Source organism: Mustela lutreola, chromosome 3 (assembly GCF_030435805.1).
Source record: "Mustela lutreola isolate mMusLut2 chromosome 3, mMusLut2.pri, whole genome shotgun sequence".
Classification (NCBI taxonomy): domain Eukaryota; kingdom Metazoa; phylum Chordata; class Mammalia; order Carnivora; family Mustelidae; genus Mustela; species Mustela lutreola.
In genome coordinates this window covers 166,852,969-166,880,453 of record NC_081292.1, presented here as the reverse complement: position 1 = coordinate 166,880,453, position 27,485 = coordinate 166,852,969, and the positions used below count along the sequence as shown (strand labels likewise).

The 27,485-nt window shown below is 60.9% G+C and overlaps 2 protein-coding genes across 4 annotated transcripts; both read left to right on the top strand.

Annotated features, from left to right (window-relative positions):
- The first annotated feature begins 108 nt into the window (after nt 1-108).
- Nucleotides 109-12,110, top strand: KLHL30 (kelch like family member 30). Of its 2 annotated transcripts, XM_059168968.1 has the most exons (9): nt 109-199; nt 1,445-1,686; nt 2,049-2,867; nt 4,133-4,271; nt 6,331-6,417; nt 6,978-7,133; nt 8,141-8,329; nt 8,830-8,975; nt 10,421-12,110. In XM_059168968.1, exons 3-9 carry the CDS (start codon nt 2,094-2,096, stop codon nt 10,670-10,672), a joined length of 1,743 nt encoding a protein of 580 aa, XP_059024951.1. In that variant the 5' UTR covers nt 109-199; nt 1,445-1,686; nt 2,049-2,093; the 3' UTR covers nt 10,673-12,110. The 2 variants fall into 2 exon arrangements, with proteins under 2 accessions (XP_059024951.1, XP_059024952.1); XM_059168969.1 differs by lacking the exon at nt 1,445-1,686 and having other exon boundaries at nt 116-199.
- Nucleotides 12,111-17,553: 5,443 nt separating this feature from the next.
- On the top strand, nt 17,554-27,230 carry ERFE (erythroferrone). Of its 2 annotated transcripts, XM_059167556.1 has the most exons (8): nt 17,554-17,798; nt 20,067-20,189; nt 21,428-21,530; nt 22,658-22,899; nt 22,983-23,091; nt 23,177-23,267; nt 24,015-24,093; nt 25,237-27,230. In XM_059167556.1, the coding sequence occupies exons 1-8, from the start codon at nt 17,604-17,606 to the stop codon at nt 25,333-25,335; spliced, it is 1,041 nt and encodes a 346-aa protein (XP_059023539.1). In that variant the 5' UTR covers nt 17,554-17,603; the 3' UTR covers nt 25,336-27,230. The 2 variants fall into 2 exon arrangements, with proteins under 2 accessions (XP_059023539.1, XP_059023540.1); XM_059167557.1 differs by lacking the exon at nt 22,983-23,091.
- Nucleotides 27,231-27,485: the final 255 nt, after the last annotated feature.

The following is a 27,485-nucleotide window of genomic DNA, read 5'->3' as shown; positions in this document are numbered from 1 at the left end:
GGCATCACCTCTCTCCCTCCCCCACCAGGCCCTCCCTCCCCCACTCCCTCCCAAAGCAGACAGCGCTAAAAATACCCTTCTGTCCGTCCCCACGTGGTGCCCAGCCCAGCCCAGCCCAGCAGGCCATCCGTACCCCTGGCTGGCTGGGAAGTCCTATTCTCCGGCCTGAGTTCTCGGAGAACCAAGGGCCAACTGAGAGGTAGGGTCCCCGGGACTCTGGAGTGTGGACATCGGGGAATGGGAGGTGGGATTTGGGGCAGAGAGCAGCAGGGGAGGGTGGGATAGCCTGTTGGGGCATAGAGATCACAGGGCTGGGTGTTTGGACACAGACCCCTAATCCCAGTCAAGCTGGGCCCCTTGGGGTATGGTGAGGGCTCAGCCGGCACACTCCCCTCAGTGTCTTGGCTGGAGAGGTGGGCAACGGGGAGGCTGGGCCACCTCCTCCAGCGGCAGCCAGGACCCCAGGGTCTAGTCCCTATGGGCAGCTGGCTTTAGGCCCTTTGTGTCCCGCCTGCTGAAGCCCTCCTCACTCCTGGCCTGGACAGGCACCAGGCTGAGGCTCTGAGGCTCTCCAGAAGCCCCCACCCCTTTCGTTCGGGACCACAGGGTGGCAGGTGTCAGTAAACGCAGCTGAGGCCCTGGGAGGAGGGGGGTGGAAACTCTGCCCACTGCCCCCGAGGCCATAGCGGCTGGCCACAGGGAACGCAGGAATGACGGGAATGTGAGGCCTGGGGGGCAGTGGCCAAGGGCTCGTCTTCTGGCCTCACTCAGCCAGAGGGCCTCCCTGGGAGGCAGAACGGATGCTGGCCAGGCCCCCGACCTGTCCTGTCCTCGCTGGGCAACCTGGGTACTGCTGTGCTCTGTAGGCGCGCTGGGAGAGGGGGTGTAGGGAAGGGCCTCAGCTCCTGCTGCCGACCCTGGCACCGGTACCGAAGTCAGCAGGGCCCTCCTTGCCCGTTGGCATCCACAGGTCATGGTTCTCTTTACAGACCTTAGTTATTCTGATCTTACTTATTTCACCAAGGGTTTTGGTCCCTGCGTGGGACCGGTGTCCGTTTTCCTTCACTTTGCTGGCTCTGCAAAGCGCCCCCTGGTGGACAGATGATGTCCCGGGGGCAGCTTTTTGAACCATTTAGGTAGGTAGCTCCAGGTGAAATCTGGGGCAACTTTCTTGGGGTAAAATGTCAGTAGTACATACAAGAATACGCACGTAGTTAAATAAGCCAGAAGTACACTTGCTGAATCCGATGATATGCACATGGATTCGAAATCACTGCCCAGAGAGGTCTCCTTAGTCTTACTTGTCTTTACCAACATACACCCAGGGTCCTGTAACCTGGGGCTCAGCACGTGGGACCTGAGCCTGGCTCCCCCACTTCTAGCTGTGTGATCTTGGACAGGGGATGTGAGTCTCTCATGCTTGTGTTTCCCCACGTTTACGCAGACCCTGGGTGTCATGCAGCCCACGTGAAGAAGGCACGCCACCCTTGAGAAGCGGCCTAGACCCTGGGGAGCACTGTGACCACAGAGTCCTTTCCCCGCCAGCCTCTGAATCTGCAGTTGAGAAAACTGGCACCAAGGTCACCCAGCAAGGTCATGGCAGCCCGAGGCTCCATGTAACTGTGGACAGTGAGGACCGGTGGGGCAGGAAAACTTCCAAAGACCCTCATCACCCTCCCCAGCAAGGTCAGATTTGGAAACAGAGAAAGCCACTTGGAGTTGGGGGGGCCCCAGGGATAGGGGTCTGCTCTGCATAGCCCGGAACTGTGGAGGACGCTGGGTATGGTTTCTGTGCCGGTGTGGCCCTGCTCTGCTTACTTGGCTGGGGGTAGGTCTCTGGCCCTCTCTGAGCCTCAACCTTCTGACCATAAAATGCGTCTAATGCTAAGCCAACTGTGCAGGGCGACAGGGCTGAACAAGGCACTTGGCACATCTGTGATGCTTAGCCAATGCTGGTGGAAGATGGAAAGGGCGGCCGGCTGGGATGGGTGACTCGGGCAAAAGAGCCATGCCCTGCCCTGGCTGACCCTGCCCTCTTCTGTCCCCAGGATCGCAGGCGGGGCCCAGCTCTTCTCTCCGTGGTGCGGGTGGCCATGGTGCGGAACGTGGACGATCTGGATTTCCACGTGCCGTCGCACGCACAGGACATGCTGGATGGCCTGCGGCGGCTGCGCTCACAGCCCAAGCTGGCCGATGTCACGCTTCTGGTGGGCGGCCGGGAGCTGCCCTGCCACCGAGGCCTCCTGGCACTCAGCAGCCCCTACTTCCATGCCATGTTCGCGGGCGACTTTGCTGAGAGTTTCTCGGCGCGTGTGGAGCTGCGGGACGTGGAGCCCGGTGTAGTGGGGCAGCTGGTGGACTTTGTGTACACAGGCCGGCTGACGGTCACACAGGGCAATGTGGAGGCGCTGACCCGCACGGCTGCCCGCCTGCACTTCCCCGCCGTACAGAAGGTGTGCGGCCGCTACCTGCAGCAGCAGCTGGACGCCACCAACTGCCTGGGCATCTGTGAGTTTGGGGAGCAGCAGGGGCTATTGGGCGTGGCCGCCAAGGCCTGGGCCTTCCTGCGGGAGAACTTCGAGGCCGTGGCCCAGGAGGACGAGTTCCTGCAGCTGCCCCAGGACCGGCTGGTTGCCTGTCTGACCGGGGAGCTGCTGCAGGTACAGCCAGAGCAGAGCCGGTTGGAGGCCCTGCTGCGCTGGGTACGCCATGACCCGCAAGCCCGGGCTGTCCACCTCCCTGAGCTCCTCGGCTTGGTGCGCCTGGACGCTGTGCCCAGACCCTGTGTGCAGCAGCTGCTGGCCACCGAGCCGCTGATCCGGGAGTCGGAGGTGTGCCGCGTGGCCCTGTCACAGGGCCACGATGAGGTGAGCAAGGGGCAAGGAGGGGAGCCCCGGAGACCCCAACCTGCATGGGGCTGGGGAGTACAGAGCACCTATTCCCCCGTGCCCCAAATCTCACAGCTCTCCCTGCCTTGGGCTGGTTACCTGTGAGGGCGTTCCTGTTCATCCCCAGGGCGCCGGTTATATCTCACACCCCAGATGTGAGGGGGAGGGGAACCCAGAAGTGACTGAATTCTCCCTGGTCAAAGCCCACAGCTTGGTGCAGACAAACCTGGAAACAGGCTTAAGGCCGTGTGAGAAAGGCCAAAGCTGGGCTGGGGGGATCCGGGGCAAGCTGGCCAGTCAGGGAGAACTCTCTGGAGGAGGTGGCACCTTGGCTGGGCCTTAGAGCAGGGCTAGGAGCTTGGCAGGAAGAGGGCCTGAGCCGAGAGTGCAGCAGGCCCCTTCCTGCCCCTTGGGGACAGGGTCGAGCGTTCACGGGCTTCGGTTTTCGGTTGGTGCCGCGATGAAAGGGACAGCTCCAGACACAGCGACAAACAGCCGAGGAGTCTGTCTGTGGCTAGACAGCCGGCTCGGGGCCCTGCTCTGGAGGAGCCCCCAGGAGCCAGGCCTGGGGACACAGCTGTAGCTCCGGCCAGGGTCATGCTGCAAGGGGACCAAGTGCGACCCACACTGCTGTCCGGCGCCACTGGGCACAGCAGGCCGTCCTGGTGCTGGCAGCTGCCTGCGGCCCTGTCCTGCCAGGCAATTACCTTGGAACTGCCGGAGTGGGAGGTGCAGGCCTGCTGCAGGAGGGGCCAGAGACGTGGGGGAGCCCCAGGAGCCTGGGAGCTTGGAGCAGTTGGCCACTCACCAGCCAGGGTGGAACCCTGCTGGGATTTCCCGCCCAGCCAGGGTCATCCAAGTTTAGCACCCGCATGCTGGCGCAGGGGAGGAACTGGGGACAGAGTCAGGGTTGGCACCCAAAGATGGGTGCGGGGACGCCTCTGGAAGGCATGTGGGGACTGCATGCGGGGACTGCGGGGAGGGAGCAGCGCTCAGGTTTGGGTCACAAATGCACCTGCTGTCCCTTCTCTCCCTGTCCTGAGAATCTACCACCATGTCTGGCCCCACGCAACCATGGTGCACACACACACATGCTTACACACATGCTCACATTCCCCATGCGTGTGCACCAACACAGCTGCCCCACCAAAGTCCAGCCCCAGAAAACGCCTGCTAGCCCCCGGGGCCCCTTGCATGGGGAATAGAGGCACCGGCCCCTCTAACCCAGCCTTCCTCCCCCACAGGCACAGCTGGCCCTCCCTCAGAAGCTGGAGGAAGTTCTGGTGGTGGTGGGCGGGCGGGCCTTGGAGGAGGAGGAGGAGGAGGGCGCCCAGGAGCCCACCCCTCACCCCAGGAACTTCGCCTTCTACGACAGCAAGGCCCGTGAGTAGCCCTGGCGCCGGCCCTGCAGCCCACGAGGCCCTCGTGTCCGCCGTGCAGGTGGAGGGACTGAGGGGCTCCAGGGAGAGGGCTGCAGGAGAGCCCCGAGACCAGCACAGGCAGCGGGGAGGCTGACAGCGGGGGCACGGTGGCCTCCTCACCCTCTAGCCACAGCCCCCAACTTTGGCCTTTTGGGGGTCCAGAGTCCAGGGTAAAGGGTGTTGCTGCCCAACCCACCCCGTGTCGGGGGACAGTCACTGGCTTGCATGCCCCATGGAACCTTGGCCCCAGGGGGAGAATGAGGAGCTTGGAGCAGTGGCCCAGAGGGTAGGAACCCAAGGACTAGGTCAACTCAAACAGGGTTCTTTTTTTTTTTTTTTAAAGATTTTATTTTATTCATTTGACAGAGAGAGATCACAAGTAGGCAGAAAGGCAGAGAGAGAGAGGAGGAAGCAGGCTCCCCGCTGAGCAGAGAGCCCGATGCGGGACTCGATCCCAGGACCCTGAGATCATGACCTGAGCCGAAGGCAGCGGCTTAACCCACTGAGCCACCCAGGCGCCCCTCAAACAGGGTTCTAATTCCAGCCTTTTAGCAGCTCACTTCACTGCCCTAAGCCGGTCCTCATCTGTGGAAAGGACTCCTCACGTAGTGAGGGCACGGACCTGACGGGCAGGGACGGGGCCTCTCCTGCCCAGGGCCCCATTACAGGGTTGCCCAGAAAATGGGGAGGAGTAGGAGGACAGCAGGATCTCTGGAGGGCTACACTGGCCCTGGAAAGCTCTTCTGAAGGCTCTAAGGAGCGTTGGCTGGTGTCCCAGGCCCACTGGGCCAGTCACCAGCCACCCCCATGACGTCATTGGCTGGCGGGCTCTAGGAAGCGTGAGACCGGCTGTCCCAGGTCAGGGGCTGACGAGGGGATTTGGGGGCTGACGTCAGGAAATGAGCTCTGCTGGCTCCACCCGGGAACAGCTGTCCCTCCAGCCCCAAGGGGAGGACAGCGGGGGGCACAGTAGCAGGCCAAGACCTGGTGACCGCTTGGCCGTCCCCACCCTGGGGTGACACAGACACAGACATGAGTCAGGGGGACACGCAGTCCCTGCCCAGAGGGCAGGTGCCCAGCAAGACCGGAGTTCTGCGTGTCCTAAAGCCGGTTGTCAACAGTACACAGAATCTTCCCAGGGGACCTCCCAGAGGCCTGGGTCTTCCTCACAGCTTTCCACGAGCATCCAAAATGTGTCCGTTTGCTCACACACTCCCACGTTGACTCTCTCATTTTGAATTTTTCAAGCATTTTCTCATCACTTGTCTCAGTTTACCCTCATGTAGCTCCTTGAAGGTGGGCCCGAAGTGGGTGTACGGCTCTGTCCCTCCCCACTGTGGCAACAATCCCCAGGTCCGCTAACAGAGTAGCAGCCCCCTGACAAATACGGGTCATCCATGCTTCCCCCCACCTCCGAGTGAGGTGGGAACTAGCCCCCTCGACAGAGGACAAGCTGAGGCTATGCGTCCCCAGGGCCCACAGTGGTGCATGAGAGCGGGGGTCTGGACTCGCCCCAGCTGCTGCAAGGCCCACATCTCCCCATGTCCCCTGCACACCCGTGGCGGCTCATGGCCCACTGGGTGCTCAGGGAGAAGAAAGGAATGATGGTTGAGGAACGAGTGAATGAATGATGTTCATGTTCTAACCCACCAGGGACCAGAGGTCAGGCCCGTTCACATACTACCCCGTGTCAGAGGTGGGACCCAACCCAGAGGCCCAGAGCCCGGGCCACCTCCCTGCACACCCCGGGTGCAGTCCTGTGTCCTGTTTGCATGCTGGGCTTCGGGGGGCCGTGTGGGGAGGTGGGAGCCCTGGGGAACCAGACCCGGCAGGGGCACGTGGAGCAACTGAGGTGTCCCCAAACCCCACCTCACCCCACGGCAGCCAGCTTCGAATCCCGCCCCGTGCTCCTCCCCAGGTGAGGGAATACCCCTGCTCGTGGGAAGAGGTGCTGGGGAGAGGGGAGGCAGCAGCAGCGAGCTCAGCCACGCTGACCCTCTGCCCCTCTCTCTCCTGGCCAGAGAGGTGGATGGCGCTCCCGGACTTCCCCGACTATCACAAATGGGGCTTCTCCCTCGCCGCGCTCAACAACACAGTCTATGTCACAGGTGGGTTCCCAGCAAGGCCTTCCAGGGAGCTGATGACCGTGAAGCCGTGAAGCCACCGAGAATCGGCTGTCCCCTCTAGCTCAGGCGGGACTCTTCTAGACGTTTCCATGAGTTGGAAACTAGGACTTTTAAAGTCCATAGGTCCACGTGTGGGTACAGGGAACCGTCCCGTGTTCTGTCCAACATGGAAAGCCAGGGGGGACTTGTTAGGCTCCCGCAGCCGGGGTCTCCCCCAAAGGAACTGTGTGGCAGGTGGGAGGGTCACCTGCTCATTTATATCCGGGAACTTGGAGGCTCGTACCCAATTTGGTTGAGGAAAACAGCTGTGCCACGGGTAAAGATCTAAAACCATAGATCTTGTTCTCCTTGTTTACGGGGTAGGGAGGGACCTGTCCAAGTCACACAGCTAGGCTGTGCCACCTGCAGTCTCCCCCACCACCCAGCCCAGCATCTGGCACCATGGGGGCCTGGCATGGGGAGAAGAAGGAGAGAGGACCCTCGGTACCCAGCCCCCACTAGTCTGGAGACCCCAGGCTGAGGGGACAGGACCTCTCCTACAGGTGGCTCCCGGGGCACGAAGACAGACACCTGGTCAACCACCCAGGCCTGGAGCTTCCCTCTGAAGGAGGCCACCTGGAAGCCAGTGGCCCCCATGCTGAAGGCCCGCACCAACCACGCCAGCGCAGCACTCAATGGGGAGATCTATGCCATCGGCGGTAAGGCCTCCCCTCCCTCTGCCCCAAGCGGCCTCCTACTCATGGCAGCCCCTCACCACCTCTGGGCAGCCTGGGAGCCTCTCATTCGCGCAACAGTGTCTCCCCACCCCCATGTCCTCACCAGGGACCAGAGAGCCCCCCGGCCTCAGGGACCGCAGAGACATGCTCCCCCGTTCCTGCCCTCAGGAGCTCACCATCTGGAGTAAACCAGCCCCACACCAGGGCGCCTGGATGTCCAGGGGTGAGGCTCAGGCATGAGCCTTTATAGCAAGCTCCAGCAAGGATTCTGAAAACAGAATGATGGTGGGGCGTGCTGGAGCCTTGAGCTTCCAGCAGAGAGATGAAAACAGGGAGCTCAGTCCTCTGCTCAGGGTCACCCCCTCTGTGGAGCCCCTGGGTTGAGGGGACCCACAATGGTTTCTCCTTTGCTGTCCCCTTTACTCCCACCATGCCCCCAGCCGGAGCACAGAGGCCCACCTAATCCCCATTATGCCCCAGAGCTGTGGCAAGTGGTCACCCCCGGGACCCCTACGGTCAGTCAGATACTGAAAAACAAAATGACCGTGGCTGACCAAGAGTTCCCCAAAACCTCTGTGGGTGACAGATGGGCCTTGAGGCCACTGTTGAGTACCCTAGCTGTCCCAGCCAGCCCCTGCGCCCCCAGTGGCTACCAAGCCCAAGGCCAAGAGCAGAGAGCACACACAGGTCCTGAGCCCCAGGCAGGTGGGGGCCCCCGGCAAGCAGCCTGGACTCGAGTGTTCCCGGGTCCTGGTGCCCACACCCACACCACCTGACGTGGTGGCCTTGGGCAAGCAGCCTTGCCTCCGCTCCCCGGCTGTGGAAGGGGCTAAGTCACAAGCCTCGCAAGGCCATGCCTTCCTTCCCTCACCTTCCTCTCCCCTCCGGGGAAGCCCTCGGCTGCCCCTGCAAAGCCCCCAGTCCTGCGCTTCCGGGGCCCTTCCCTCGTCCCTGGCCCCCGGCAGCCCTGACCTCCCCCACTCCGACAGGCACCACCCTGGACATGGTGGAGGTGGAGAGCTATGACCCCTACACGGACGCCTGGACCCCCGTCCGCCCTGCCCTCAAGTATGTCAGCAACTTCTCCGCGGCTGGCTGCGGGGGCCGGCTGTACCTGGTGGGCTCCAGCGCCTGCAAGTACAATGCCCTGGCTCTCCAGTGTTACAACCCTGTCACAGGTGGGCGGCGCAGGGCCTGGGGGGTGGGGTGTCGGGACAGGGAGCAGGCAGCCACAGGTCTCTTCCAAAGGGCCATGGCCCTGTCACAGGTGGATGAGGCAGTCCCCAGGGGAATGGGGACTAGGGGCTGTGTGGCAGGTGACAGGGAGCCCACCTCCGGGTCCCGAAGCTGCCGGCTGCGGCATCTGCCTAGAACCTGCCCCACGGGCCAGGAGCAGGGCCCGGCTTAGGCTGGGAGTGGGCGCTGGCTTAGGCTCCAGTCCCCAGGCCAGAGTTGGGCTCCAGGGGGTCTCCCGTGTCGCCCCCTCTCTCCCCTCTCATCCTCCGGACAGTGCAGGTGATCACAGAACCCATTTTTGCAGGGTGGGTGTGAGAGTCCCATGGGAGACTGACAGTACCCAGGGTCAGATGGGGCCCCTAGTCACCTGACCCGGCCAGTGGGCGCGGAAGAGGCAGAGGCCCCCAGGTGAAGGTGGGCCCGGCGTGTTGTCCCCCCGCAGATGTGTGGAGCGTGATCGCCTCGCCCTTCCTCCCCAAGTACCTGTCCTCTCCGCGCTGTGCCGCACTGCAGGGAGCCCTCTACCTGGTCGGTGACAACACCAAGAAGGTCTACGTATACGACCCTGGGGCCAACCTGTGGCAGAAGGTGAGCCTTGGGCTCTGCCAACCCAGGACCCCTGACACTGCGGAGAGCCAGCCTGGGGACGGCGGGGCCTGGGGCTGTTACCGCAATGGAAGGACGGATGAGGCCCGGAGCCCCTGTGGAGACAGGAGAGCCAAGGCCCGGGGGCTCCTAGTCACCATGGGTGCTCTGTCCCTGGCCCGGGGTGGTCTGTTCTTCTCTGGGGCAAAACCAGGCTCAGCCTAGGGAGCGTTCAGGGGCAGCCTGGTGTGGGCCAAGCCCCGGAGGGAGGGCACCTCCTACCCGAGGGGGTGACCGAGCAAGGGAGAGGAGCCCTTGGCTGTGGGTGGGGTGGGAGCGGCCCACATCTTGGTGCTCCATTTCTCTCCTTGCTACGGAGAGAGCAGATGCTGGGCATCTCAGGCCCGAGCCTTTCTGTGTATTCCTTCTGGAGAGAGGAGGGATGGTGCCCAGTGCCCATGGCAGTGGCCTCAGCACTAGCCAGACACCCTGGGTCTGCCTCACCTGCCCTAAGATTCTCAATTCCTGGAGGCCTGAGAGGGCAGCCTGCTTCCTGCACTCACCCGGCCCGGGGCGGCTGGCCCACAGTGGGACCTCCCCATCCTGCCGCCTGCAGCTGTCCCCCGGTGTCAGTGCCCAGCTGACGGGAGGCCCCATTACCCTGCAGTGAGACAGGTGCTGCGTGGGTCCTGCCAGGATGCCACTTTCTCTCGGGGCCTCCCAGCTGGGCCAGAGCCAGGCCTCTGCCGGGACCATGCCGCTGCTCGGGGGCCTCCCGGCCACAAAGGGCTCCACTTGGGCCTCCAGGCCTCCTGGGGGCTGGTTGCCCCTGACTGTCTGCACATGCAGGCCACAGACAGGCTTCTTCCTTCCCACACACTCTGGGCTCTTCCAGAAGGGTCCACCTCTCTTCTGGCCTCTGGCTCCCACCTCACAGCCCCAGCCCAGGCCATGGGCGGAGGCAGGAGGTACAGGGGCAAAGTGAGGTTCCCCATGGCACGAGCGGCTTCTGGTGTGTGTGTGTCTGTGTGTCTGTGTGTGTGTCTGTCTGTCAGAGCTGAGGTCACATCTGTCCCCTCCAAGAGAACAACCAAGAATCAGAGGCCCAGCCCAGAACTTGCCCCGGGGAGCAGCTCCAGGCTTGGGCTTCCATGTCCCCAGCCCCATCTGACACCCCAACTCCACATATGGCCAAATTGGGGCCCAGGAGAGCAAGGAGCCTGGACACATCATCCTGGGAGATGTGAGCTGGAGAGGAGAGCACTAAAGGGACAGTCTGAAGGGCCCCGGGGGAGAGGGTCACAGGGAGCCAGGGTGAGGTCCCAGGGAGCAGGACCAGGTGCTGGCTGTCCTCTCTGCACGTCCCCTGTGCCCTGCCCCATGAGGTTCCCTTGGCCATTGCCACTACCCCCCCATGGGCCCCTGACCACTGCCCCCCCCCCCAACAGGTGCAGTCCCTGCACAGTCTGCATGAGAACGGCGCGCTGGTGCCACTAGGTGATGCACTGTACATGACCGGCGGTCGCTGGCAGGGCATGGATGGCGACTACCTCGTGGAGATGGAGGCCTACGACCGGGGGCGTGATGCTTGGACCCGCCATGGCTCCCTGCCCCGCCTCTGGCTCTACCACGGGGCCTCGACCGTCTTTCTGGACGTGTCCAAGTGGACCCAGCCCTTCAGCCCGGCCCAGGAGCACTGAGCAGCTCCTCGTCCCATGGGGCCGGGCCCGGCTGCACCCTGACCCTGAGGGACAGCCCCCTCCGGGGTTGGGCTTCCTTGTCCACTAAGTGCTGGTCTCGGGCCACCGGGGACATCAGAGGACATAGCCTCAGTCCCCGCAGCCACCGCACTAACTGCACAAAGTGGCAGCAAGGGCTTGGACTCCCACCACCTGCACGGCAGGGAGAAGCTGCTCTCCTGCCCTTGGCGGGTCTGAGGCCTGAGACTCAGGAGCCGAGGGGTCCAGGAGATGCAGTGTGGCCGCCCCCAGCCGTGTGTCCTACCTGTGGCTTTGGGAGGTGTTGTACAAGGGAGGAGTGGTCCAGGAAACTGCAACCCAGAGCAAAGGTCCTGGGGTGGGTTGGCCCCGGGCTACTGTGAGCCCGCTTCTGCCTGGCCCACAGCTGTGTGTCCACATCTGGCAGTTGCCCCTCTCTGGCCCCATGTCCATCACACACCGGGAAGGGAGGAGCAGGGCGTGGGGTCAGGAGAGAGGGTCCGCTGCCCATGTGGGGGTTGAGGGGAGAGAGGGTGAGTGAAGTCTTCCCAGGGAGGTGAGCAGGAAGGTGTGTTCTCTGGCCAGGATCACCCCTGTTTCTCGGGGTCATTTGATCCAATGCAAGAATGAGAGTCCCAGCAGCAGGCCCATGAAGGGAGAGGTGGGGGTCCTACAGGGATTTCTGACAACACCTCTTGGGCAGGTTGATGCCTTGCTCTCAGGTGGCCTCCTAAGCGAGGGTAGCAATGCCCCCATGGGCTCCCCCACGAGCACACAGTGTGACTCAGGGTGCTTCAGGGCTGCCTTTGCGCCCCCAGATTCTGCCTGGGGTCCCATGGAAAACTGGTGCCAACACTCCCCACCCTGGTCCTTCTCACTGGTCCTTGATGAGGTATCCCACTGAAGGACTCACACTGGTGCTAAGGGGTCCTCCCCTTTTTCTGTGAGCTTCATGGAGGCACACAGGGCTGTAAGTTGCGGAGGTCCTAGGTCCAACCTGATTCCGGCTCTGGCACTGACCGTCTGACGCCTCAGGAGCTCCCACCTCCCTCTGGACTGAGTTTCCTCTCCTCGAAGCCTCTTCCTTGAAACCCCCAGGGGACCAGAGAGGCCTCTGGCATCCCTGGGCTCCAAGGAGGGAATCCTGGAGTCCCTCCACATCCACCTTGCTCCCAGATCTGAAGCCTCATGCCCATTTCCCGTGGAAGAATAGAATTTGCACCTCAAGGGTTAGACAGAGTAGGGCGTCCTGGGGGTCTGCTTCCAAAGAAGCACGAGCCCCAGATCTGAGGCCGTCTAGTCAGCTGGGGGAGTGGACGGACGTGAAGATGACGGTTTCTGGGATCCCTGAATCTTTCCATACGGAAATCTCCTGCAATGTTTTCCAGTTATTGAAGCTACTCAGCCAAACACTTTTAAAACAAAGACTCAACGTGTCCATGGACTTCTTTTTATCACAAATGGGTTGGAAGGGGGGTATTCTAGAATAAGACCGGCTTCTGTTCCTGCACAGCATGGGGGGCAATGGTGGGGAGCTCGTGTTTGGGGTGGGGGAAGCTCAGCCCACTCCAGGGCCTGGTCCTCAACATTTGGGTGCCAGATCCCCTCATCTGATCTGCTGAGCCACCCCCATTCATTGGCTCAGGCCAGTTGTGTCCTTCAGGGTCCTGGGAGGAAACAGATGACCCCTGAAATAGAGTAACAGAAGGCAGTGTAACAAAGGGCTACTTCCGAGGTGTGGGCAGGTAGGGGGAGTCCAGGGAGGGAGGGCTGAAGAGGCCTCCAGGGGGGGCACCTAGCAACAGTGGGGGAGCTGTCACCAGCCCTCCACCCCTCTCCATGGGAAGGAGAGGACGCAGCCTCCAGACAGAGAGCCGGAGGGAGAGGGTGCCAAGGATCTGGGGCCTTTGCTGAAGGAACACAGCCTGGGCCACTATCATCAATCTACCCTCTTATATTAAAACGGAGAGGTGAGCTAGTCTGATTTTTTAAGCATGGAAACAATGAGCAGAGCATAAGGCAAGAGATGCTATGGGTAGACGTGAGAAAGGACCCTTCCCCCCGCTGAAAGCTGAGCTTGCCCACAGACCTGTCCAGGATGCTCGTGGCTTATTTTCGGCTCCTGCCCCATGCCTGGTACGCAGCAGGAATGAGTCACTCTTCACTGCATGAGCTACTGACCCCAAGCTTCGAAGGCCTGACCAGTGACCTTGGGCAAGTCCCAAGATCTCAGGCTCAGTTTCCTCATCTGTGCAATGGGAATGATCACAGGATTTGAGATTTAGATGATGTCATGTGTTTGGAAGGTTCCAGTAAGCAGCAAAGATCGCCTGCTTGGTCATGGAGAGGCCACACAACAGGCTGACGCCAGGCTCCCACTGTTTTCAGGGGCAAAGGGAGCTTTTATTCCCATGACTTCATCAGCAGAGGTTCTTCCTCTGGAGGAAAAGAGAAGAGTGGGAACAGCTCGAGTACAGCAGGCTGATGGGAAGCCAGGGCTGAGGCCATGACATGAGGGCCCAAGAATGAGGATTAAGTTTCATCCGGGCATGAGGGCGCATGGGGGAGGACACCTCGGGCTTCGTCAGGTCCCCTTCTGCGGCCACTCATTCAGTACTTCCACCCTGGGATCCAGGACCTCAGCCCCAGATGCGGACCCCGCTCTGACCCCGGGGCAGCTGCTGCAGGGGGACAAGCCGTTGGGTGCCATCGGAACCTGGTTTCTGCTGGTCCTTGACCTGTGTGATTCTTGCCTAAGCCCCGCCCTCCTCTGAGTGGATTTCATTTTTGAAATGGGACCCCAGAAACACGTAAGGTCCTGGCCCTCTGTGCTCTCTGGCCCCGGAGCCAGGCTGTGTCATCACCTCGGGACCGTGTGACGGGAGCCTGTACCAGCACCAGAACCGATTTGATTTGGGTCTGCCAGCAGGGCCCATGACATCACTAGGATTGTCCGCTGTTTGGGAAAATAGCCGTTTTTCACATGGCAACAGCTCCTGTCCTCAAAGCTGGTGTCTTGCGGGCTGGGGCCCCCCACTGTGAGATGGAAATGAAGTCACACGAACATCTGAGGATCACATGCCCCAAACTGGATCCTTCCGTTCCCAGAAGGCCGAAAGGTGACAGCATGGCCAAAGGGGACAAAGCCCGAGCTTCACCTCTCCACAGCATAAGTTGGGCTGAATGGTATCGGAACCTGAGAGCTGTACGCACTACGTCCCTGCAGACAGAGTCCAGGCCAGCCGCCCAGAAGCAGGGCATCCAAGCAGCCCGGCCTCCATGCTGAGGCTCTTGGCTTTGCCTGCTCACACCTCACTTATGAATGGGATCCCAGACCGAGCCTCAGAGCCGACAGCCATCATGCCCACTCTATAGACCAGGAAACTGAGTCTTGGAGAAATGAACACCTCCTCCAAAGCCAGATGTGACCTTTGCTCCAAATGGCCAAGCCAGAGCCAGGTTTGCTAAGCAGACCCATGGCTGGGTCAGTCTGTCCTGTGTTCCAGTCATGCTCTGCCTGGAGCCTCTGTCTTCACATCAGTCTGAGGGCAGCCCTCCATGACATGGGGCTGATAGCCTAGGTCAGGGACCTTCGCCACTTAGGCAGCCTAGAAGGCAAGCCGGCCTCACTCATGGCCCTACACAATGCCCATCGTGACCTAGGCTCGCCCTAGAGCAGGCCTGGAGCCACGTGTGCATTGATCTCAGTTCTCAGGCAAGGAAACCAGAAGAAAACTCTGTGGAGCTCTGACACAAACTGACCACCATCAGCTGGGAAGTAGAGTCAGGGCTTGCAAGTGGCCCCCAAGAGAAGTCTGTCCTTCCCGCTGCAGGGCTGCCCCTGGGACGGTCCACCTACCAACCAAGGTTGGACTGCTCTGTGGGTGAGCCTGCTGGGTTCAAGAGTGGCCAGTCACATGCATTTCCTTGGCCCTCCCTCCCAGCCAGGCCCCCACAGAAAATCCCATGCCTATGGGATACCGGCTTGTCTAAGGGAAAGGACAGGGCCACATTTCCAAGAACCTTCAAGATCATCATGTAGCTCATATTTCTCATAATCTAGAACAGGAAGGACCATAATGGGCAAGACATGTGGTTGGGAAGATGGGATCATGCCCAGTGGGCAAGAAGGCCTGGCCCTGGCCCCAAACCCGGGCTGGGTGTCCCTGTGTAAGCCACCTGCCTTGTGGGACTAGTCCATGTGGTCTCAGTGTGGTCGGTGGAAAGCAGATGAGGGGCTGGGTGTGGACGTGCGTTTTCAGAAACATGAAATGACCGATCTCAAGTTGCCTCTCCCTGGGCCAGGAGCCTCTCTCTACCAGCAGATTGGGAGACAGAACACGCCCCACACTTGGCCTCCTATGGTCCCAGATAAAGTCTTCCTGAAAAAAGGAAACTGAACAAAACTGTAGTAGTTCACACCGAGGCCCATGTCCCAGCACAAACATGTCACTACAAAGTTCCACACACCCAGCTTCCTAACAGACTTTCCTTGAGGGACAAGAAATGAGAATCCACCCAAGAAATCCTTAATTCTTTGATGGCTTTAAAACAGCCTCAACCAATTTGATTCCCTATTAGTGACAAAACGGTTGAATGTTTGCAGATAGAAGAAGTTCATGTATTTTGTTGAGTGCATCTCACATAAGCCAGCATTTACCAAATATCTTCTTGGGGATCTGCAGTTTCTCTAGAAATTTCAAAGTTTTCATTCTACTGATAATTAAAAATTTTTTTTTTCAAAATACAAACAGAACTTCTTTGTTCCAGTCTTAATCTGTCTCTGAAGGATACCCCACAGAACACACAGACCCCTTGGGGGACAGACTCTCAAGGTAGGCCCGGTATTTTGTTTGTTTAAACACCCCCCCCAAAAAACCCCAATTCGATCACCATATTCACCTCCTACAGGAAAAGAGGCAGAGTCACAGAACAAGGAACACCTAATACGAGGTTTTTTCTAAAGCATGAAATATTTCCTCTGAACCTCCCCCCCCCATCGGGTACAGGAAGCCAGACCCTGAAACAGGGCAGGAGTTGGGGGTGCTCCTGGCTAGGGATTACCCCCCCCCCCACACACACACACATACACACACCCCGGCTAGGGAGGGCACCACCTACTTTTAGTTCCCTACATCGCGAAATAGGCCTGGGTGAGGCCTCCCCTCTTCTGAAGAGGAGGAAGTCATCTTCTGATGTGGGTGGCGGGCCTTGGAAGGTACGTCCCTGAGCTGCGCCTTCTCCCACTCTTGAACAAAGTACACAGTGTGCCCACCAGGTGTGGGCACCTTGATGCTACCCTCACACCTTCTGCCAGAGTCAGAGAGGCCGTGGACAGGGAATAGAACAAAGCAGCCCAGAGTCGAGGGGTAGTCTGGCTCTTTTCAGAGAGGAGCCTGGGTCCATGCCTGCAGGGTCTTTTCCCTCTACTCTAGCTGGACACTGGGCTGGACCTTAGGTTCTAGTCCCCCACCTGGCCAGGTCACCACAGGGCTCAGTCCTCCAAGCCTGGGCTGTAGTTCAACCACTTCGGTGCAGGGTGACTGTCCCAGAGTGTGGATTCTTCCGGTGCACAGGGATGGGGAAGGACAGCCCACTCTGAGTTGTGGGCACCCCAACCATGGAGAGAAGGCAGCCCTGGAAGGGAGGGGGCCCCCACATGGGAAAGAGGCACTGGGGAGGGGCTTTGAGTGTCTTCCTGCTCCCACATACTAAACCTGTGTTGGCAAGGCCTGGACCTCACAGGGTGCCACCAGGATAAACCTCCTAGTCCCTACAGGCCTCAGAGCGGAACAGATGGAGGAAGGGCTGCCCCCAGGTTCAGAGGAGGGAGGAGACCCGGCTCCCTGGAGAGAAAAGGGTGTCAGGAGGGCAGAGGGTCCAGGACCAGGTGAATGGGCACCCTGGCTCTCCTGAGAACCTGACAACGCAAAGGGAGGGGATCTGGGGCCTGGAGATGGAGCCCAGACCTGCTGAACAGGACTGGGTGCTCTAGCCAATGTGACAGAGTACCGGCCCCGGCCTGGTAGTCCCCTGCACCCCCACTCTACCGCATGTCCCTCTTTCCTACTCTGCGCCCCATCCTGTAGGCCTCACTCGCTCCACGCCCAATCCTTTGCAGCGCCCCCTCCCTCCCCACTTTCTGCCTCTGCGCACCTCCCACAGCCAGACACACACACACATGCACGCATATATACACGTACACACACAGGAAGACATATGCATGAGCGTGTGATCACACAACCAGGCAGATGCGCGCATACCTATACGTACACAGGCAGACATACGCACATGTGCGTGCACACACACAGACACACGCGCATATGTACACGTACACACAGGCAAAATACATGCACACACACGGAGGCAGACACACATGCGTGCATGTGTACACATACACACAGGCAGACGCATACGTGTGCACACACACAGGCAGACACGCGCACATATGTACATGTACACACACAGGCAGACATATGCGTGCACACACACAGAGAGGCAGACACATGCACTTGTGTACACGTACACAGGCAGACATATGCATAAGCGTGTGATCACACACACAGGCAGACACGCGCGCATACGTATACGTACACAGGCAGACTTACGCACACGTGCGTACACACACACAGACACACGCACACATGTACACGTACACACATAGAGGAAGACACGCGCGCATAATACACGTACACCCACAGGCAGGCATACGCGCGCGCGCGCGCACACACGCACGCGCGCGCGCATGAGCACGTGCCCCGGCAGCCGCTGCAGTTCGCGCCGATGCCGGCAGAGGGCGGACAGTCGTGACGCGCGGCCGGCGAGGCGGGGGATTCAAGCGCGTTATAAGGCGCCGAGCGGGAGAGAGATCCCCAGACGCCGCGTTCCGAGCCCAGAGGGACCCGCCGCCCGCATGGCCCCCGCCCGCCGCCCCGCCGGGACGCGCCTGCTGCTCGTCTGTGCCGGCCTGCTGGCCGCCGCCGCCGGCCTCCGCTCCTCGGAGCCCGGCGAGCTCGTGGACGGCCGCAACCGCCCGGAGCCGGGCCTCGGAAACGAGCTGCCCGCGGGCCCCGGGGAGAGCCGCACAGGGCCGCCCGCCCGCACGCTGGTAAGAGCGCCCTGGACGCCCCGGGCCTCAGTTTCCCCAGCCCAAGCCCGCGCCTCCCTGGGGTCCGGATGCTCTAAGGGCGGAGGGAGGCGCGGCATCGCGGGCAGGGACCTGGGCTGACCTGGGGGCCTTCCCTTCCGAAGCGGGGACAGAAGCACTTGTCTTGCGGGGCAGGGGAAGACTCAGGGCGCTGCCCCTCTGCGCAGCCAGTTGGCCTTGCCCTGGCGCTCTGGGGATGGCTCCGGGGCATCGGAGCACCTGTGGCCAGGCCAGGGGCGGGGGCGGGAGAGGGGGGCGGCGCAGAGGGAAGTTGGGAAGTGAGTAAAATGTGAATAACTTGATTCTCATGAAATTGGAAGGAACTTGTTTGTGAGGCCACCCTCCCTCCAGACTATTAGGCAAAGTTCTGTCCCAGAAACAAACCCCCAAAAGTGCCTCTCTTTGGGTATGGGGAGCAAGGGGTCCTGTGACGTGTGACCATGAAAGGGTAATTTTTCGTTCTGCTCCGTACCCCCCGTGAGGGTGGTGCAGAGTGGTCAGGCTGGGGGAAGAGGGGGTCCAGGGGCTTCCAAGGAGGCTCAGTGCCGGCGGGACCTCTCAGAAAGGGAGGGGAGAGAGCTATCAGAGGAGATGCTCAGGGGCCCTGCGGGCACAGCTGGGCTTCAGCGGACACTTGGAGCCACGAAGACCAAGGACACCTCCTTTGAAGAGGGGGAAGGTAGCAGCCAGCCCTGTGGGCTCCCTGGGAGGAGCCCCTCCCAAGTCCTCCTCCCCACCCCAGGAGTCGGGGAAGGCAAACCCCACCCAGGCAACTGGCCACACCTTCTGGAGGAGGGAGATGTTAGGAGAGTCCCCAGGAGGCCAGGGGCCTTCTGTGCTTCTAGAAAGGATTCTGGCCTTGGACTGTCTTTGGGGGACGGTGTGGTAGCAGAGGTTCCCCACCTCCCGAGAGCCCCTCAAGACTGGGGATTTCGGTGGGGCCAGGACTGCTGCCCAGCACCCACCCACACTGTCACAGGCTTGTCTGCTGGGGTCCCCGGCTGACATGGCTCCAGCCTGTTTCCGCTCCCCCCAGACCAAACTGGGGTCCAAGTCCAGCTGGGGGGGGGCGGTCAGCTTGGCACGCCCATCCAGCCCACGTGGAATACTGCCGGCATATGGCCCTGCCGAAGGCTGAGTGAGGCCGTCAAGTGGACTCCAGTCCTGTGTCCACAGTGAGCAACCAGCAAGACAGCACATGGTAGGGCCCAGCAGCCAGCAGGTTGTGGGGTGGCCCTGGGCACTCTGAGGCTTTTCTCTGTCCAAGCCCAGGCTCCTCTGATGTGGAGGGCCCTGTCCTCCTCCAATTCTCCCGTAGCACACTGGCTCCCGAGGGCAGGCACCTGGCCCTGCAGAGCAGCCAGGAGACCCCTGGCTCTGTCTCCTAAGGAAGGTTCCAGCCAGCTCGAAAACCCTGGGTCCTTCTATCAGCTGCCTGCGAGGTGCTTGTGACCTCATCTAAGCCCTCCAGCTGATTTCCTTCCCAGCTGGAGGCCTTTTTTGGGGCCCAGACTGCTGGAGGCCCACTAAGTAATGGGCCAAAGGCCTCTCTGCTTGGAAGGGACCTCCTGGAATTCTCCGTGTCAGGACTGGTTAGAATGCAGCGTGGGGGAGAATGGATTCGGGAACCTTCGCCGCCCTTGTCTAAGAGGTCCCAAGGAAGCTGACTGACTCAATGCAAACGTAGCAGAGGTAGTCTACCAGCCCCCCAACTGTCTCGTAGGGTAAGCTGTGGGTACCCCGAGGGCCGAAATGGGCATCCCCCGAACGTCAGAGGGGGCCACCCAGAGGGCCCCAATGATCACAGTCGTCTCTTCCCTGGCACTTGTGAGTCTGGTGGTCTCTTCCTGCTGCTGAGTCTCCCAAGGAGGCTTGTTCACTGCAGCTCCTACAGACAGAGACTGCCAGAGGCCTGGTGGCCCACGTGCCAGGGTTCTGGCTGCTCAGAGGCTCCAGAGCTCTGCACTCCATCTTCCTGCACTCACAAAGTCGTCTACCCACACAACGCCCAGGCAGTGGTGTGGCCTGGTCATCCTCCATGTGTCACAAGGGAGGGAAGCATGGAGGGAGAGCTGTGCTGACTTGGAGGGCACCGCTGTTGACAAGGACAGGGCCCTGAGCGACACTGTTGACAAGGACAGGGGCTCGGTGACGTCTGGACAAATTCCATGTATTTGGCGGGCAGCCACTGGGGAAGGCGAACCAACCTGGGGGCTGACTGTGTTCCAGGAGCCCACCGCTGAGGGGGCACGTAGCTTTGACCCCAGGGATGCCTGGATGCTCTTTATCAGGCAGAGCGAAAAAGGCGTCAATGGCAAGAGGGGAAGCAGAGGCAAGGCCAGGAAGCTGAAGGTGAGTACAAGAGCCCCAGCTCTGTGTGTGTGTGTGTGTGTGTGTGTGGGTAGGTGGGTGGGTGGGTGTGTATTTCCAGGGCAGGGGATGGTGAGCAAGGGGCCTTCCCCTGCAGGGCTTCCCTGTACCCCCAGCCCACCACCATCACCCCCTTGCACCCCTCACCAGCCCCACTGGTGCACCCTGGGCCTTGCCAGTGAGGACAGACCTTCTTCCCCTTTGGCCTGGGGTAGGAAGTGTAGAAAGTGCCAAGCTGGGGGGCCCAGGCAACCCTGAGTTTGAGGTCTGTTCTGATCATTTTTCTAGGCAGGCCCATCAGTTACCATCCCCACCCCAGCCCCCGCTTCTCCTCCCTCTGCATCCTAGCAAGGGAGGCCCGGGCTGGCCTGGCAGGGCAGTAGGGGACCGAACTGAAGGGACTGCAGTCAGGCTGGAGTGACAGACATACCAGCTGGTTTCCAGGAGATGGGGAGCCCAGGGACCCTGGCTGTTGTAGGGTTCCCACTGTCATTCAACCTAGCCAGAAGCCTGATACCTGGTCCTCATGGCTACCTGTTCCCTGGGGTGGGGAGCTCTGGGCCACGGCTGTGTTGCTCACAAACTGGGTTCGGGCTTTCTGCCCCTCCCCCCCCAACAAGGGCTGGCATCGCCCTATTCCAGCTCGGCCCCAACACTGGAGCACCAGGCTCTGAGCCTGACACAGGCAGGTCGCTGGGCTGTCACCATGACCTCGCCTCACTGCCACCCCTTGGAGCCACCTGGCCCCACCCCCGGCTAAGCTGGGGCTCCCTTGTGCCCTTCCTTGCAGGGGACTGACTTGCTCCTGTGTTGGGATCCCATCCCAGCAGAGGGTAGACTCCCTGAGGGTCCCAGGTCCTGACATGGGGCCAGGCACAGAGAACCCACTGTGAGGGTTCTCCCTACTCTATCCAGGGACCCCTCTGTGTCCCCATGTGGTGCTCTTGCTTGCTGGGAGCCCCACCTCCCAGGGGCCCCACCGACCCAGTCAGTCCTGGGCCTCCAGCACAATGCAGTCCTCACACTCAGGGCCAGTGGCTTTTAAAGTGGAGCCTTGCTGCCTTCTTGGGGAGTCTGAGGCCCAGGAGCTGACCTCAATCCCACAGGTCAAAGCAGGATCCCTGTTTGCCTGCCTCTTAGTTGCAAGAGCTTGCTGACGGTGCCCACTGTCCCCCACCTCTCTGCTAGCCTCACTGATGAAGTTCCTTATTCCTTTTCAGCTTGGTCTGCCGGGACCCCCAGGTCCCCCTGGTCCCCAGGGCCCCCCTGGACCCATCATCCCACCTGAGGTACTGCTGAAGGAGTTCCAGCTGCTGCTGAGAGGTAGGGGCAGTGCCCCTGTGCGGGTGGCTGGAGGAGGGGTTCCTGGAGGAGCCAAGATAGTTAGATGTCCCCATGTTGGCCAGGATTCAAGGAGGCCCCTCCTCCGTGCTGGGCTCAGGAGCCCACTCAGGATGCGGGTGAGGCCAAGGGGCAGGGGCAGGTGTTGGCAGGAGTGTGGTAAGGTGGGGGCTTCGCAGAGAAGGTGGACTGGCCATTGGGTGTTCAGTGGGTGCTTGGGGACCAGGACCCACTGCTCCTCTGGGAGTCCGGTGAGCCCAGCCAAGGCCAGGACACGTGTACCCAACCTCCACCAAGTGAGGATCGTCAGGGAGGGATCAGAGGTCCTTAACTTTGCGAAGTGCTTCTCAGATCACAAAGAGACCATGGGGATTTCAGACGCACCCCAGGTGACATGGACCCCACAACGGAGACCCCAGCTTCTTCCCCTGGATCCCCTGTGTCCCTGCCTGTGTCTGTGGCAGTCTCAGTGGTCTCAAGAGCCTCCATGGGTTTGGGGGGTGGTGGAGGCAAGAAGGATTGTGTAGTGGGCAGCACAGGTGCAGCCCAGGCTGTGGCCGCTGAGCTGGAGGCAGCAGAGGGAGGGCAAGCACAGCTGAGGTGTCCTGTCCAGGAGATGACCCTGTGCGAGGCCAGCTGCCCAGCCATGGCTCATTATATTTACTAGAGTTTGCTTTATCATGGGAACTCTTAGAGCCTTTCCCCCCTTCCACGAACTGTTTATTTAAATACACCAGCTTTGGAGACTGAAGGATCTCCATGTTATTTCCAGCAACGCGGCCATAATTACTAACTTACACCCAGCTTCCTTGCAAAAGTGAGCGGGCTGCTTATTGTACCGCATTCTGGGTACAGTAATACTGTAAGCAGAGAAAACAGCAGCGTGAGGGGGACAAGCGGGTGGAGTGGCAAGAGGAGGCAGGAGAACCAGGGCACTGGGCCCCAAGCTCCCTGGTAGCCAAAGCTTGAAGGGAAGCAGGAGCAGCAGCGGGCTCAGGAAGCCCCAGTTGGTCGGGTGCCTGGCAGCAGGATCCCAGGGTTCCAGAAGGCGGGTTCCCATCAAGAGGCAGGGGAGGGCAGGGGCGCAGCCACTGCTCGCTCTGTGCCAGGTGCAGTGCGGCAGCGTGAGCGCATGGAGCCCGAGCCCTGCACGCATGGCCCCCCCGAGGGCACAGCCACCATCGGGGAGGACGAGGAGGCGGCAGGGGACGCAAGCGTGCTGGCGCTGGTGGCCGCACCGCTGGCCCCGGGTCCGTGGGCGCCGCGCGTTGAGGCTGCCTTCCACGGCCGCCTGCGCCGGGACGCATCGGTGGAGCGGCGCGCACTGCACGAGCTCGGCGGCTACTACCTGGTGAGTCTGGGCCAGAGGGCTGGGGGCGGGGCGCGGGCAGGGGGCGGCGGGTGGGCCCTGGCTGACCTCTGTGCGTCCCGCAGCCCGACGCCCAGGGCGCCTTCCGCCGCGGCCCTGGCCTGAACCTGACCAGCGGCCAGTACACGGCGCCGGTCGCTGGCTTTTACGCGCTCGCCGCCACGCTGCACGCCGGTGAGGTCTGGGGCGGTGGGGGGGGTCCGCCCCAGAGTGTGTGGGCCCCCGCGGGCCGTGACCACCTGCCTTCCTCCCCCTGCAGCGCTCACAGAGCAGCCCAGGCGGGGGCCGCCGCGCCCCCGGGACCGCCTGCGCCTCCTCATCTGCATCCAGTCCCGGTGCCAGCGCAACGCGTGAGTGGGCGCTGGGGCAGAGTGGGGACCTCGGCGCCAGACCCGCCCCCACGTGGCCCCCTCCTGCGCTGCGTCAGGACACGCCCTGTCCTCCATCACCTCCTCCCTAGCTTCCCAGTCAGTGCTTGGGTATCCAACGGACCTTCCCTTTCCAGTAAGGCGGGGAGTGGGGGGTTTGTGTGTGTTCCTGTTCTTAACCCAAACTTTCCTAGCCTCCTGGCTCCCCTCACCCCTGCAGGGGGCTGACTCTCTGTCGCTGGGAGGCCCACAGGCTCCTCCTCGGAGAGGCCTTTCCTGACCACTGCAGCCACGCCCCCCCTCCTGGTGGTGGGCTCCCTGAAAATCCCCAGTACCCCCAGCAGAGCCCAGGCACAGAGCAGGCACCCCACAACAGCTGTAGAAGGGAATGAAGTTCAAACTTTGTACTCTGCATTCGGAAGGAAGCCTTCAGGGATTGGCCTGAACCCACCTTTGAATGTCAGCTGCTGCCCACCTGGCCCTGCTCCAGCTCCTGGCCTGGGCCCCGGCTTGCCTTTCCTGACACCCATAGACCCCCTTTGGCCCTGTGGACACTCTCCTGACTCCTCTGGAGGACCCCGTTCAGATACTACCCTCCACCAGAAGACCTGGCCAAGACAGCTGTAGCACTGCCCTCAGCTGGGCCCATGTTGGTTGCCGGGGTGATCAGTGGGTGAGGTTGGTGGGGCCTGGGGGATGAGGGCTGATCCTCTTTCTGTTTCACCACAGCTCCCTGGAGGCCGTCATGGGTCTGGAGGGCAGCAGTGAGCTCTTCACCATCTCGGTCAATGGCGTTCTGTACCTGCAGGTGCGTGGGGCAGGCTTGGGCACGACTTGGGGGGGTGACCAGGAAGAAAGGGGGTGTTAGTGGGGGCTCCAGGTCTCTGGGAGCAGTGCCAGCAAACTCCAGGCCTGGGAGAGGGTGCCTCCCCCGGGTTCAGGTGAAGTGGGGCTACCTCCAGGTCCCTTTCCCCAGGGGCCACATGGTCCACCTGGGGTCCTTAGAGGCACAGCCCATGCTCGGCTGCTCAGGCTGTAGTTCTCAGACCTGCCCATCATCCCGCACTGAGGGTGGGCAAGCGCTCCGTGTAAGCAGGAGGGAGCGGATGTGGGCTCCACGCCCTCAGGCTGCCATCCCAACACCTTGGGTCTGTGGAGACTGTGAGAGGCAGGAGGTCTACTTTCTGCACAGAACCATACCTGACCATCTCTTTCTGGCATTGGGGGGCCTTTGGCAAGTGGTTGAGGAACTGATGTAAAGGAGGGATTTATTAAACAAGAAAACACCTAAGTGCAGACCTATGGAATCTCACCTGGCCCTTCCCTGGCACCGTGCCAGGCCCCATTCTAAGCTCTTTGCAGAAATTATCTAATTATCAGTGCTTTGAGGTCTGTAGTCCTATTTTTTGTCTATTCACTTTTTAAAGAAAACGTTACTGAAGTGTAGCTGACATGCAGTGATTCCACTGTTTCAAAAGAAGGGAACTAAGGCACAGAGAGGTTAAGTCACGTGCTCAAGCGGAATCGGAAGCCAGGCTGCCTGAGCCAGCCGGCTGTGGTTACTAGAAGGCATTCGAGGGTCTGGTCCCCAGTACTGCTGGGGCCACGTGGCCCACCTGGGGTCCTAAGAGGCAGAAGGTGGGCGGGCCCCCCGATTCTGCCCTTCTGGGGAAGTGTGCCCGGGGCTGTGCGGGCCACCCCCGGATAAGGCAGGCTGGAGTACCGGGCCCAGGTAGGCTCTGTTAAGCAGCTTTAGGCCAGGCTGAGGGGAAGGGCCCCCCTCACCCCAGTCTAGAGAAGCACGTGCCACAGAGAAACCTGTTTTGCGTCTGGAACATCTTGCTGACCCTGAGAGCCCTGCGGGGCCAAGTGGCATGGGCGGTGGCGTGCTCACCTGGGGGGCGCACCCGCAGTCTGGCAGAGCCCAGGCTGACCCTGCTCTTCCCTGCAGACGGGGCAGTATGCCTCGGTCTTCCTGGACAACGCCAGCGGCAACTCCCTCACCGTGCGCAGTGGCTCCCACTTCAGCGCTGTCCTCCTTGGCGTGTGAGTGGACACACCAGGCCCTTCCTCTTGCCCAGTGAGCGGAAGCAGGGTCCAGTCTCTGGGCGGTGTTCGGTGGCAAGGCCACACGCAAGACGAGGCTCCCTGGAGCCGCCCGCACTGCCCCTGTAGGTCAACCCAAAAGTGGCCAACTACCGGCAGCCTAGGGAGGGGACATGCAGACGGGGAGCCACAGAACCAGAAGCGATCTCAGGATGCGGTCTTTCAAAAGGAGAAGAGCCCTATTGGGCTGTTGCTTAGCCAATGTTTCTAGTGGGGCTCAGTGCCCAGGAGGACTTGCTCTGTTCCTCGCTACAGACTGGTTCCCCTTCTGGCCTATGAGGTAGCTTGCCCAGACAGCCTCAGCCTCTTCGCCTTGGCCCGGCCCCCACCTTTTCCATCTTTCCAGTGTTCTTGTGGACTGCCGGATGCCAGCAGGGAGGGGAAAGGCTGGTCACCTGCCTGGGTGCCCTGCACAGGGTCTGAGGGCTTTCCAGGGACAGCATGCTGGCCAGCGCAGCAGCCTCCACACTGCTCCCCTCGTCTCCACCTGGGGCTTCCTGGTCCCCACCTGCCCTTCCCCAATGGTGCCTTTGGCCTGAATTTCCTGCAGTGACCACAGGACTCAAGAGTCTCACAGCCCCTTGGCCCAGAAGCCCCGGGCGCCAGAGCAACACTGGAAAGGGGCTAATGGGGGACAGTGAGAGTCTGCCATGCTTAAGTTCACCTTGCAGATGGCCTTTGTAGAGCGCCCCGCACTGCTCCTATTAGACAGGTGCCTCTTCCCAGCCCCTATGAGGTTCTGACCGCTGGGATCCACCCACCAAATGAAAGACCTAGAATATCTCTGCAGATTAGAGATGAGCAGGCCCTGCCCATTCATCTGAAGAGACAAAGCAGAGGCCTCCCATGAGCCAACAGCTCCCGCTGCCCACCTGTGGTCCCATGAGCACCAGCCAGCTCTGCAGTTCTTCCAAGCATCTTCCCCACCTGGGGACACATGCAGCCCTGAGCTCAGGCGGAGAACAAACAGACCGAGAGAGGATGCCCAGAAAGCTGGTCTTGGCTCCCTAAGACCTGGGTCCCAAGTCCACCGTGATGCTAAAGCAGTGATGGGACCTGTGAGGGAACATGGGCATCTGTGTGCAGGTTTCTTCCAAGGTGTAGGGACCCCTACCCAACCTCCACGTGGCTGCAGGGATCTGGTACCACAGGATGTGATCAGGCCTGAAGAGAAGAGGGCAGTGGCCGCAGTCACCTGGACTATCCAGATGGCCTCAGAAGCGGGTGACCACACCCAGGTCTGATGGACCCCCAGGGTCCTCAGTTTCCATCTCCACTAAGAACCCACTCCCCCCTCCTTCCTGGCTGTGGGGGAGCCCAGACACCCTACACGCAGAGCAGCCCCACATGGTGCCCTTGGCAGGCCCAGCAGGATTCTCAGTAGGGACGGTACCCGCCCTACCGGGAAGCGCTGGCCCACGTCCTGCCTCCCCTCGCAGTCTGATAAGAGCTGGGGGCCACGCCCTTCCCTGGATTTCCTTCTGCACCTAGCGGGCACAGATCCTTCAGACATTTTTTCCTTAAAAAAGCCACAGATCTTTCCTTTTCTTAACCTAAGTGTATTATACCACAATTTGTTGAAATATTTATTGTGTAATATTGCCAGATGGAATGTATTTATATATATAACTGACTGGATGAGATGTTCTTCAGAATTCTCGTGCTATGTGACTATCCAGAGTTATAAAGACAAAGGGCAGACCTTAAAATAAGACCTTCATCACTTCGCCCAGGTCCACTGGGAATGGCGAGCAGTGGACTCGGGGAGGGGAGGTGGAAGGTGACCCCCCCATCCCAGCACAGGGGGCTGGGGCTGGACCACATGAAGACAGTGGTGGAGTGGGGGTTTGTCAGGGAAGCCTCCGCTGAAGCTGCCCCCAGCTCTGGGGCAGTGGCGTTCGCGGAGTTAGTGGTGCCTGGTTTGCCGTGGGGAGATGCAGACTGAATCAGCTGTCCTATTTTCCAGCTCTGGGATGCTGGGAGCCTGCCTTCAGTGGTGCACCCTGCTCCCCCGTACGACATCAGGGATGGAACCCGCGCCCTACTCTCCAGGGAAGGGTGTGCTGGCAGCGGGGACTCGGGCTCTGGAGCTAA